Raw genomic sequence first — 12,924 nt, forward strand, 5'->3', positions numbered from 1 at the left:
AATTAGTTAGTAACAGTTTAGTTTCTATGCAATGTTAAATGCAACCTTTTTATTTACAATAAAAAATATGAAATATTAATTATAAAAATAATTGAAGATTATAAGTGGATCGTTATAGAACAATCGTTTGTATCACGCATGCGTAGAAATGATGAAATATGTTTATAATTAGAAATAACTGTAAGTTAGTTGCAGCAAGTTATACGGTAGGCGAAAGGTTGTCACTAGAACGGTGTATACTGTGATCAACGCTCTGTTGTGCGTTGCCGTATAGAGATGCGGTATTGCATGTATGAAATGAGCAACGATTATGTAAGTCAATTGTTTGATCGACGCTGAGGGCGTTTATAGTTTGTTTGTTCGCATGATTCGCCAGTGTTGAGGGCGAATGTTAAATTTGTTATTATTGTTGTTCTGAATACATTTTGGATGTGTTATTTCTGTTTACTTACAGATTGAATAAAACACAAAGCTTATACAATTAGCAGGAGTTGTTATTTTCTTCTGTATTGAGTTTCCCCCGACGCACCAATAAGGGTAACAAAATATATTTATTTAAAAAACTTACTGATTAAACATCATTTTTTTTAGTATTTACTATCTTTATCTATAGATAACCAGTTTAAGTTTGTACAAACATGATCAAACAACTATGTATACAATATGTAAAATAAAAAATATGTGGTAAATACTGGAGGTATCCCATTTGCAATAATCTCTATCTGTGTGTTAACATGAATTTAATGTAAATTAAGCAATATTTTCTTGTTACTATCATTATAATAATAACTTATTTAAAGACATTTGTCATGATAACTACAAATGACACTAAGATTTCTTTGAAGCACTGTTAAATGAGCAATTTTTAGTCACTTCCTATCCTGCATCCTGTCAAATTATTAATATTAACAATTCAGATAAATATACATAATACACAGGTATATTTATATATAAATAGGGAAACATTTGGTAAACATGCGTTACTTCTTGAATTTTTACTTGATGGTATATACTGTAAAAGTTGGTTCATACTATCGGTACTTGTTTTAACCATGTGATGTAACTCTGTTTACTATATTAAGTTGAGTTAGATAATTAATTATTGAAACAAATATAGGTTTCAACGAGTTTTCCGAACATGGTATACACTGTCTAATGGATGCCTATCTTGAAAAATACCTGTACACAATAATACGAGGACTCCTACAATAATTTTGGCTTCGTAATCTCAAAAACAACTTGCAATGTGCTACATTCTGAAGTTTGTAACCTTAATAAACAACCCTACAGTATGATGTTCTTGTGTGAAAATTAATATCTTAATAAATAGGAACTTTTAGATTTTCATGTCGACTGCTACCCTATTACATCATTTTTATGTTATGTTACATGCACTTGTTCAGTGGCATTTTGCCATTCACTCTCTGACATGATCAGTACCAGTGGACGTATGATGTCATAACATTGCAAATTTTTACCAAAATCATGGTCGAGAATGATCCTTCCTAGGTCCTTATACAGTATCCGACCACCACTGGTCACAGTGAGGTTATTTTGATTTCAAATTGATCAGAAGGTATACATTTGTATTGAGTCTAATGGGACATTTTAGTCAGAAATGACTGGAAATACCATTTCTGACCTTTGACCCATAACCCAGGGCATGTAAGTATCTCCGTAACTACTGGTCGTAGACACTTGAATGTGGTCTTAAATTGTTCGAAAAATACATTTTGTTATTTGTTACACATTTTGACCTCTGAGGACGCTCAAAAATTTTGATAGTAACGTCAAATTCAACATTTCTTTTCAGAATGCTAGAAGTAACTTACCGTATTAATCCGAATAAACGCCCCCCGGATTTGACGTTTCTATCAAAATGTTTGATCGTCCTTAGAGGTCAACAATATTTTCTAGCATTATTTATTATTTATAATAAGCAAAAGTACAATTTCACACAGTAAAGGATTTGTTTTAATTCCTATTAATGAAACAATTTAAAGCATCAGTTATTGCATAACATTACTGTCTAAGGATAAGTTGTGTAGAGATGTATTTTGTTTGAAACATTAGTAATTAATAGTATTTCTTGTTATCTTTTAACCAAACTTTCTATTAGAATGAATGTAAATATGTATATTTCGAACAATTTGATACCAAATTTAAGCTTCTACAGTACGACCAGTAGGCCTACTTACAGAGATACTGTATGAAGATGCCCAGGTATATGGGTCAAAGGTCAGAAATGGCATTTATGATCATTTTTAAAATGCCCCATTAGACTGAATATGAATGCATGCCTTCTGAACATTTTGAGACCAAAATTGACTTGCTGCGACCAGTGGTTGCCGAGATACAAGTACCTATTAATATTTGTTTATATAACCCTGACCCTTTGACCTTTTGTAACATTTTTCAAAATGTGTAACAAATAACAAAGTGTATATTTCGAACAATTTAAGACCAAATTCAAGTGTCTACGACCAGTAGTTACAGAGATGCCCTGGGTTATGGGTCAAAGGTCAGAAATGGCATTTCCTGTCATTTTTTATTAAAATGGACCATTAGAATGAATATATAAATGTATACCTTCTGATCAATTTTACCTCACTGTGACCAGTGGTTGTCGAGATATAGGACCTAATTGTGTTTGGTCTTATAACCTTTCACCCTGACCTTTTGACCTTTCGCCACCGTAAACCAATTTCTGAAATAAAATTCTCTGGACCTCAAAGTGCATACGAAAGTTGATCTAGCTACTATAGTAATTTACAAACTGTGAATTATTGATTTTATTGGTTACTTTAAATAAAACTTTTATTAATACAGGTTATAGCTTGGGTCTATTCACTAGGACGCCACCCTTCGTTCAGAAAATTAAGGATCTACAGTAGGCTAGGCCTAAGCTATACACTTAGCCTGGCCTAAGTTTGTGTACTTCAACCGGCCCAGTGTGGTAGAATAGCTCTACGGACGAGCGCTACTACAGATTAAGGTCAGATCCCAAGTTCATTACGTCACATGTTCACTGGCACATCAATGTAAATGTCCACTAAAGGCGATGAAAATGGTGTTTGTTATTAAATAATTATCATAACAAAACATCGTAGGCTACGAAAAATACTATGATCAGAATGATCTACCTATATGTAGGCTACGAAAGGTTATGCGTAAATATGAAGCAGTAATTTCTTTCTGTACTGAAGCTCATTTCAAAAAGAAACAAAACTTGTTTACATCGCCAATCCTACTTCAGAAAGAAGGGGTATTACTAAAACCTGCAAACCTAAAAAAACATAGCAAACCCTATCATCATACCAACATAATATAACTTATCTATATATTAATGCTACTAAATTTTTCGCGTAATTTTACGTATCTCCTCCAAAACCACTGAAAGGTACGTGCTCACATTTGGCACACTGGTGTTTATTGAGGGGCCGCACACGATAGGCTATGTCACTTTCCTGAATTTTAAGGATAAACACTAAAAAAAGGCAAAAAATAGCAGTAATTTGACGTCTCAGCGACCATGTTACGTCACTGTATAAACTATGCAACCTCCTCTGTTGTGTACCGCCATGGCTGGATCTACAAATACCGGGCCGGCTAAATAAACAGTCTTTAGTCAACCTAATCGAATGAAGTTCTAATTAATTACACCTATCCTTGGAACAGAATGTATTTTGTAAATCACAGTTTGGCTCAGTGAGCAAATCGCTGTGACCATTGATATCAATGCTTAGTAGGTTCGAGTTCAATCCGCGACATGTGTAATAATTAAGTATCACCGTTTAAAGCTAAAAATCAAAACTAAACCACAATGCAATTACAAAACTAGCAAAAAAGATAACAAAAAATACACACAAAAAAATTTTTTTAAAAAAGACATGAAAAAAATGTATATGAACAAACAAAAAACATACACAAATAAAACGAATCCAAATAGCTTAGGTGTCATGTTTCCACAAAATAAATAATAAATAATGTTTTGGGTGTTTAGTTTTGTGTCATTGTTTCATTTTTGAGCATTTTATGGGTGAGGGGAATATAAAAAACCATGAAATAAACAAAAATGTAAATTAAACACACACACACACCCACACAAATAAAACGAATCCAAATGTTTCCGCTAAATATCAAATATCAACGAAAAATACACCCACGATATTTGTGTCCGAGCACATCATTTAATTTCGACTACTTTTTGTGTTCAGTCCGTAATCATTGTTATTATTCCAATACTTCAAATCTTAATTCGATAACTTACCAATTCATATTTTATCATTAAAATGTTTTATTCTCTGCTGACTGATTGACAGAAGTCTGTCCCCCTCATGCATGCTGTCACTTTCTGAGGCGCACCCCAAATCCAGTATTGCTTTCATTTTGTAGCTTACATTACAGATATTTCAAAGTAAAGGAATACTCTGTGTATAACAAAATCAATGGCAGCAAGTAGTTCCGTATTGTATTGTTGACAGTTTGTTTGTTTAAAAAAAAACAATTTGTCAGGGGCCGGGAAGCGATTTTTTATTTCGTACAGAAGTTGGGGCCCCTTATGTGAAAGATAGTTAGTTCCTAAATATAACTAAACCTAACCCTCCAAATAATCTCTCTCTCACTAAAAAGTAAAAAGAACTTGCTCATCGGATTATAACCCCATACATCGACATGTAACGTCCATAGCCTAATCCACTCGGCTACACAGACGGCTCGACAGAAAACCTTTGTATTAGCAATTTTTTTTTGACGTCTCATGAGGTACGAAATAAAAAATATCGTGGCGGGAAAAGTACGCTTTTATTATACTTAATAATCATGCCATGTGAATTATTATTAAGGTAGACAAACCGTGCGGAGCACAGGCTTCTGGTAGACCACACTTTAATTACAAAAGTACCAAGTACGTAACAAATCTCCCATACAAAAAAATTGCAATCAAAACCAGTCAAATAAAATGTTAATGAATAAACTTAATTCGTGTTTCCGCAGCAATGTATTTTTCATTCGATTTTTGTCCACTTTTTTTTATTTCCACGTATCAAATAATTAATACACCATGAAAAATACCCAAAATAATATAGTTTGCAATTTTTATACTTTCGTTATGTGTTTGCGTGCATCATCTAATTTACACAGTACAATTTTTTTTAGCGTCTTTTATTTTCCAGTCAAAAGTAAAGTCAAAGTTCCATATCCACTGTACTATTGCTTTAATTTTTTAGCCTACATATATTGAAGTGAAGGAATAGTGTATAACAAACCAATGGCCGTAAATACAGTAGTTCCGAATTTTATTTGTGATACAATTTGTTTTTATTTTAATAATTTGTTAAAGTACTACTCAAAGTGCGCTGTCATTATACTTGCCCATGCAAAGAATATTTTAAGGCAGAAAAAGACCAGAGCACGGGTTACTGCTAGTTGTATTTATTCTTATTAATATTTGCTTACCTGGACCTCAGAATCTTGGTCAACAAGTGTCAATGGTAACCACTGCTCTCTTCCATGGTATTTATATAGTTCATCCCTTCTAAGAGCAACTTTACCAACAATATTTTCCAACCTCTTTATCAATCTATCTTTTTCGTAGACATAAAAACCTAAGATACGGAATTTCTTTGCAACACCAAAGTCACATTCTTCGGCCCAAAATGGACTAAAAAAAAGCAAATTTTAAAAAGCAAATGACACTACTGGGAATTTATTGACTGAGGAATCAAAACAACAAAATGAAAAAAAAAACATACCTTTCTTTGTATAGGACTTTTATTATCTACTAATTTAATGTATCTCTTACCAATCAGTCTTTTCTTGAACAGCTGTACGATAAACTTCTTCCTGGTCAAGTTTAATACAACAATAATAATCTTTGGTACCAGAATAAAGGTTTTTAGCTTCTCCTGAAAAATGATTAAAACAAAAATAAGTAAATAAAAAAACATACCGGTACAGTAACATTTGGATATTTAAAAATTAAAAACTACAATAATTATTTTTATAGTAAAACCAAAAAATATTTTTTTGATAATCAAGAAAATAAAAGAAAACTCAAAATCATCAGAGTGATACTACTTGCACATTCTGTAGGATAATTCAAGTACTGTTTATTTAAATAAATACCCTGAGGCGTTTATTGTTTGGAAGGATTTTCAAAGAGTTTATTTGAGGGAGGTGTTTATCTTTTTGGGTGTAATATGATAACATTGTCAATCAAATATGCACCCTTAATACTTAATTGTCTGTTTGTCAGTCAGTCAATTTAAGATGTACTGTCCTCCAAAAACATGAAAAATGAAGATTAATAAAATCAGACTTTAAGTAGGAAATTTTGCAGTTTTATTAAAGTTATTCAATTCTGTCACAAACACAACAAAATTATTTCACTTATAAAAAAAGAAACATATAATTTTAACCAAAAACCTTTTGTCTGGCAGTATTTTTCTTTTAAATCATATTTTTTTCAGGTAAATAATATTTAGTTTGATCCATTTTTGGTTAAAGACACCTTCCCTACAATTTGTGACGTTTTGTAAACATAATACATATATATTACTTTACAAACATTAAACCATGTCATTCCTTGTCTTAAATGTACGTTTTATGGTAAATTATGATAAAAAGTGAGAAACAATGCACTACCTAAGTAGCTCGCGCCGATCGACCTCTCGTGGCAGTCTTAGGCCTAGCCTAGCTAGGCTTAGTTTTGTAGGCCTAGCTGGTAAACATCGGTAACGTACGAACATCGTACGCTAGCTATATACCTAGCCTGACGTTGTATAGTTGCTGCATTAATTGTCTTTCTATTTTTGCCAGACTCCGTTGATACAAATTGGGGAAAACCCGGTATTTTCGCTGAAAAGTTAGGAGTCTTCCATTTGTTTTGGCCTCACGATCGATCGAAAAGTGGGCGAATTACAGGTGAAAAACCAAAATATCAATCCGCGCGCAATGCATTTTGGGATTTATAGCGGGCCGCTATAATTATTAGAATCAACTTATTTTTCACATTTTTAACCATTTAAAGGCGAAAAAAGTTATCGCAATAGGACCATATAGTATTATTTTTACATTAAATATAGTTTGTGATCTTAAATTAGATCTAAAAAACGTAGGGAAGGGGTCTTTAAAGTGAATAACTATTATGTGACATTAAAATAACACATTCATCACTCATATAATGAGGCTATAGGTTATAGTACGTAGTAAGCCTCTGTTGAAACGGTTGTCTGTGTTCTAGAATTAAAATCAACAGACGTAAGGCTACATTTAGTTTTTGTCACACACGACGGCGATAATAGCGATAAATGAAGCATAAAAGAAAATGTTAAGCGGTTGTCAAAGTCATTACACAATGACATCACACATGTACCACATACCCACTGGCTGACTATGACGGAATGCAATTTTACCATACTTATCCAAACGGAAGTTAGGATACGGTAATGTATCTTTAGCCACGCTGTTTTTTTCAAATTTATCCATTTAATTAAAATACATCATTTGTTTGTTTATTGTTTGTTTTTCCACTTCGAAGGCCTACCTAGCTAGGCTAGGCCATACTACCCTATAGTACTAGGACTCTAGGCTATCTAAACAAATGCCTAACTGCTAGCCTACTACTAGGTAGTACTAGGCCTAGAGCATGGCCTAGGCCTAAAACTAGCCCGAGCCAGGCGGACTCCAGCCAGGAGGTTTGGCCGTATCTAGGCCTAGGCTTAAGTTAATTAATGTGGCTAGCTAGGCTGGCTAGCTAGAGCTAAGCCTAGGCTATTCGCCGGGCTATGCCTAGCCAGGCCTAGTCTAGGAGGCTAGGAGCCCTAGCCTAGGCCTACTTTGTTTTTGTGCTTACCAATTTTAATTTTCAAGCTTTCTAATATCCTAACATTTGGAATTGAAGGTTCTGCCATTTTGATGACGGTACATTTTAATTAGCCCATCATGATCTTGCTTGTTATACTGTTCGATGTGTCTCCGTCGACGACCGACTCTCCAAGCGAGTGCAATTCTAGTACAAATAAGGTTCGTGTGAATTGTTGATGTGGTTCCCCCCGCGCGTGGTGAGTGTTGTGGTGGTGGTCGTCTCGCGGCGGGCGATCCTTTTTCTTGACGATATGGCCTGGCCTAGATCAGAGAGCTGAGAGAGAGGAACTAGCTAGTTGCTGATGATCACACTGCACAACCACATCACGTGACGAGTTATAAGGTAAACAAACTTTCCTTTTGGAAATACACAAACAGGAAGTGCTGTTTCCGGTTTCGTTACTAAAGTAAGCCAGCAGTAAAACCCGGACTTTTGGAAAGATTTCCCCACCCCGGGGAAAAAAAAGAGTAATATAATAACTTTGAACTATATTTGAACTCGTCACTTGACTAGTTAGTTATCCGCACAACAAACGCCACATACGTACATGTTATACACGTTAGAATATTATTTATTAATTATTATTACATCTTTACTTCATGGTATTACACACAGAAAAAGATTATGTCATTATGGCATTAGAGGCCTTCCATTAAACTTAACTAAAGATTATCTCTATAACAGACAGCAATTTACATCTATTCATTCAATAGACTCTCATATACTGTATTGCCCATCACTTGTGGCGTACCTCAAGGGTCAATCTTGGGTGCATTGCTTTTTTAATATATGTAAACGATCTCCCTAATGCCTCAAATGTATTTGTTTGCTGACGATACCAGTATAGTTTTTTCAGATGAAAATGTACACACTCTTATATAAAGAATGTTTCTGCATGGTTTAAAGCCAACAAACTATCACTTAATTTATCTAAAACTAACTTTATTTACTTTAATTAGGCCTATGATAAGAAATCTACCATTTGATATCGTTATTGATAATCATCAGAAAAGTAAACCATATCAAATTTTTGGGGGTCATAATTGACTCTCAATTTGGAACGTTCATATTGCCAATATTTATAAAACGGTCAAGAAATGTTGGAATATTATCTAAACTCAAGTACACACTTCCGTTTAATATTTTATTCTCACTCTACAACACTCTTAAATTATTACCATATTTAAATTATTGTAACATTGCTTGGGCTACAACTGTTGATAAATTTACATACTTATGTCCATGGACAAGTTCTGAAACATCTAAAATATTTTATATTCAAAAGAAAGCCCTTAGAATTTGTACTTGAGGATCTCATCGATCTCATACCAAACAACTGTTTTATTCACTTAATACATTAAATATTTTTGATATCAACAAACTCCAAACAGCTACGTTAATGTTTTGTTTCAGTAATAACCAGCTTCCTTCAAAATTTAATACTTTCTTTTCATATTTTTGTCAATTGCATTCTTATAATACTAGGTCTTCGACTTCAAAAAATATCATTTATGAAAAGTTTTCTATTTTATTACGTAGGACATCTTTTATTTATTATGGACCATATTTATGGAATACTATGCCTTTTAATCTTAAATTGTCAAATACTTTAGCTTCTTTAAAAAAAATATATAAACAATTATTAATTCATAGTTATGCACTTTATTAGTTTTTTTTTCCTCTTCTTTTTATAAGATCATACATTGTATTTTTCTTGCTTATTTCAGTCATTACTATTTTTACATGTATATATTTGTTTATTTTTTTTTAAAAGAAAAATGTATGTATTGTGTAGTTATATTTTGTGTGAAATAAAATCTGAAACTGAAACTAAACTAATAATAAACAAACGCATTCAAGCGGAACAAAACAAAACCTCTCTCGCAAACATTCTCAAAAGTATTATGGAAAAACTATCAACGTAACATTGTTTAAATAACTATCAAGAATGAAGTGTACTGTAGTCAACTATCAAAACATCATAACAATCCTACATAAACTTTAATTTACATAAATGAATCAGATGATCTAATTCATCACGTAAACTTGATTACATATGATTAATGAAAACATGAACATGCTGGCCCTGTTTACGCACAACAAGAACGGCGCGCGCGTGCACTACTGCTGCACGTTTTTCCAAGGTTGTCACAAGGTTCTAATAACATTTTCTATTACAAATAGCTCGGGGACATGAATTAAAATTAAATTATTAAACTATTATCTATATCAATCTAATCAGTAGTAGCCTATAACAAGAACATTACTACTTACAATTATAATTAATAAATTTCATTAAACATAACAAATACTATAGATTTCTTCACATTGAAATCTGCAACCGTCCTCGCAATAACAACTGAGTTACCGCTTCCCTCTCTCCTTTGTCAGGACGACGATGCAGTCATTATTATTACTACTCTACAATTTCAAGTTCTCGATAGTATTTTTTGGGGAGTTAAAATGGGTCCAAATCAAAGACAAAAGCGATTTGAACCAGTTTGGCTGTAGTAAGGGTGTTTCGACCGTTGATGCGCTTATTTCTCCATGAATGTTTTACTGCGACTGATGTTCATGAGGAAGAGGTTCGAGTCTTGTTAATTAAAATTGGCCCCAAAGTCACGAACCCTGTGGTATTCTCCCGTTTGGGGTATTCCAAGAAGAAAGGCATTATTTAATTTAATACGTTATCTTCGGTTACACAAGAAATCTTCAACAAAGGAGACTAATAAATAAATAAAATGTTGTCTATGCCAATTTTCTTATAAGTGTACTATGATCAATTAGGTCATACACCGATCATCAGGGTTCGTGGCTGGTCGGTCGGTAAATTTGCTCACGCGACAGCAGCCATGTATATGGCCTTGTTATACTACAGTAGTATTGTTCGACATGAATACATGGCTCCTGTGTGGAGCACGTATATTACCAAAGATCATATCAAAATTCTTGAATCTGTTCAATGTAGAGCTTTGAAAACGATATGCACATTCCTCAGTTTTGGGCCTCAAATCACTTGAAGATCGACGAACCTGGTTGTGCAGGCAACATTTCAAAAACAACATTTCAAAAATTTAAGAATGAAAATAACAGACTTAATCATTTATTACCGAAACGACGGGTTCAATCTTACAATCTTAGAAATAGTAGTGAATTTGAAAATGAAAATCCAGCTTTCTAAATTCAATTGGCCATATGATGACATCACAACATAGTCAATGCTTTTTACATGGATTCATATCTACAATTGAACCTCTTTCAAAAAAGTAAAAATCATGAAAATCACTTCGGAGGAGCTATAAGAGATAGAAATATGCTGCAATGATGATAAACCATATAACGTCATCAACATTAAAATATTTGTAACTCATGCGAAAGATAATTAATTGACAATATTAAAATCTGGGGGCGGGGAATAAAATACTGATATTTTAATATCCATATTTTATTTTAAAATGTGATGAGAGAAAGAGACAAAAATCCTATATTTAATATTCGGGTGACCATATATGATGACGTCATAACATCAGGAATGTAACAATTTTTAATCATGAACTCATATCTACTTTAACTTATCTGCTTGCATAATAAGTTTTAAAAAATTGGGGGTCACCTTTGATCCTAGAGAGCTATAATAGATTAAAAATTGGCATTTTAAAAAATAAAACATGCAAAATGTCCTAATTCAATGTGTTTATATGGCGTGATTTAAAGTAGAAATGGTTTTATTATTTTTTTCAAATTACTAGCAAAAAGGTGGAAAAAGTTTTTTCAACTCTAACGTCATTTAAAAATAGGAGGTGCACAACTTCACGTACAGTAAATGTCCATATGTTGACAAATTTATGAAATGTTATGTTTACACATTTTAGAAATACAATGCGACACAAAAACGGCAGAAAGAAAGAAGAATAGTCAAAGAAAAAAGAGAAAAAAAAGATGATCTTTGTCAATAAAAAGGAGTTATCCGCCAAGTGCGGATAACTAAATAGGCCTAGGCCTATATATTTCTTTTCAAGATAGAGGGCTTCTTTGTGAATGTCAAGAAACGTTTTGTCATATTATACATTTATTTTGCATGTCTTCAAAATGGTGCTTTGATCGCATCTTGTATCTTCTTCTTGTCTGCTTCGTTAGGCAATTTAAATTATGTGAACTTGGTAATTCAGTTGCAGGGAATGTCTAATAAAATTCACAAATTTTACAGCATTCATTTCTAAAAAAGAAGCCCCCTCTTTAGTTTGCAAAAGAAATCTCAAAAAGAAGCCCTTCCCGAAAAGAAGCAAGAGGTTTTACAGTAAGCCAATTTTTAACAAACGTATCCATAGGCCTACTTTAATTTTTTTTTAATGGCTTTGGTCATCATCCTCGTTGGTTGACTTCAGTTTAAAGATGTATTGCCACACCCGCAAAACATGAAAAACATAAAAGATCAAATCAAACTTTGAATAGTTTTAATAAGTTATCCACTTTTGCCACAGAAGATAAATAAACGGTTACATGTTGACTATTTTTTCTTAAATACGGTAGTTGTATTTCAATCCAATTTTTGCTCAAGTAAATAACTAATGTGACATTAAAATGGCCTCTATTCAACAAAAAAAATGTTTTTAAATTACTTTTTTAAAACTGTACTAAATTAGAAGTATATTGTAAAAATATACTATGGGTTTAAATAGACGGTGCATGTCACACAAAATTCTCAAAATGTTTGAAAATAGGCCTAGCTGAACATGCTTAGAGTGCATTCACTATCACCATTAGTATCACTTTTCCATTAGGAAAGGGGCTACAGTAATTCTAAGTAGATTCTTGTCATTTCATTCAGATTGAATGAAAGGTTTAGGCACAGCCTACATTTTGATTCAGATTGAAACATAGACTAGCCTAGGATATCTAATGAAAGTATTTACCTCTATAGCCTACTGACCGCATATTTAAATTGTTTTTTTTTTTGGTGTTTTTTAGTCTGCATCATGTAGTATAGTAATTTCGTCACTCGCGACAGATCAAAATTTCAACCGGAGATCAATTGATGTTGTAATTCACCACGCTCT

General features: G+C 32.9%; 1 protein-coding gene across 3 annotated transcripts in view; it reads right to left on the minus strand.

Moving 5' to 3' along the window:
* Window positions 1–8,073, minus strand: part of LOC144842640 (ras GTPase-activating protein 3-like) — a 52,600-nt gene extending 44,527 nt beyond the window's left edge. For 2 of the 3 annotated variants that reach the window (XM_078699125.1, XM_078699123.1), the window contains exons 1-3: window positions 7,856–8,073; window positions 5,804–5,906; window positions 5,458–5,662 (exon numbers count right to left, since the gene is read on the minus strand). In XM_078699125.1, the coding sequence (XP_078555251.1) occupies window positions 5,458–5,662; window positions 5,804–5,906; window positions 7,856–7,913 (366 nt within the window). In that variant the 5' untranslated portion in view covers window positions 7,914–8,073. The remainder of the gene's footprint in view (window positions 1–5,457; window positions 5,663–5,803; window positions 5,907–7,855) is intronic. The other variant, XM_078699124.1, reaches the window with a different exon arrangement.
* Between the last annotated feature and the right edge of the window lie 4,851 nt (window positions 8,074–12,924).

This window comes from Antedon bifida, chromosome 5 (genome assembly GCF_963402885.1).
Source record: "Antedon bifida chromosome 5, ecAntBifi1.1, whole genome shotgun sequence".
NCBI lineage: Eukaryota > Metazoa > Echinodermata > Crinoidea > Comatulida > Antedonidae > Antedon > Antedon bifida.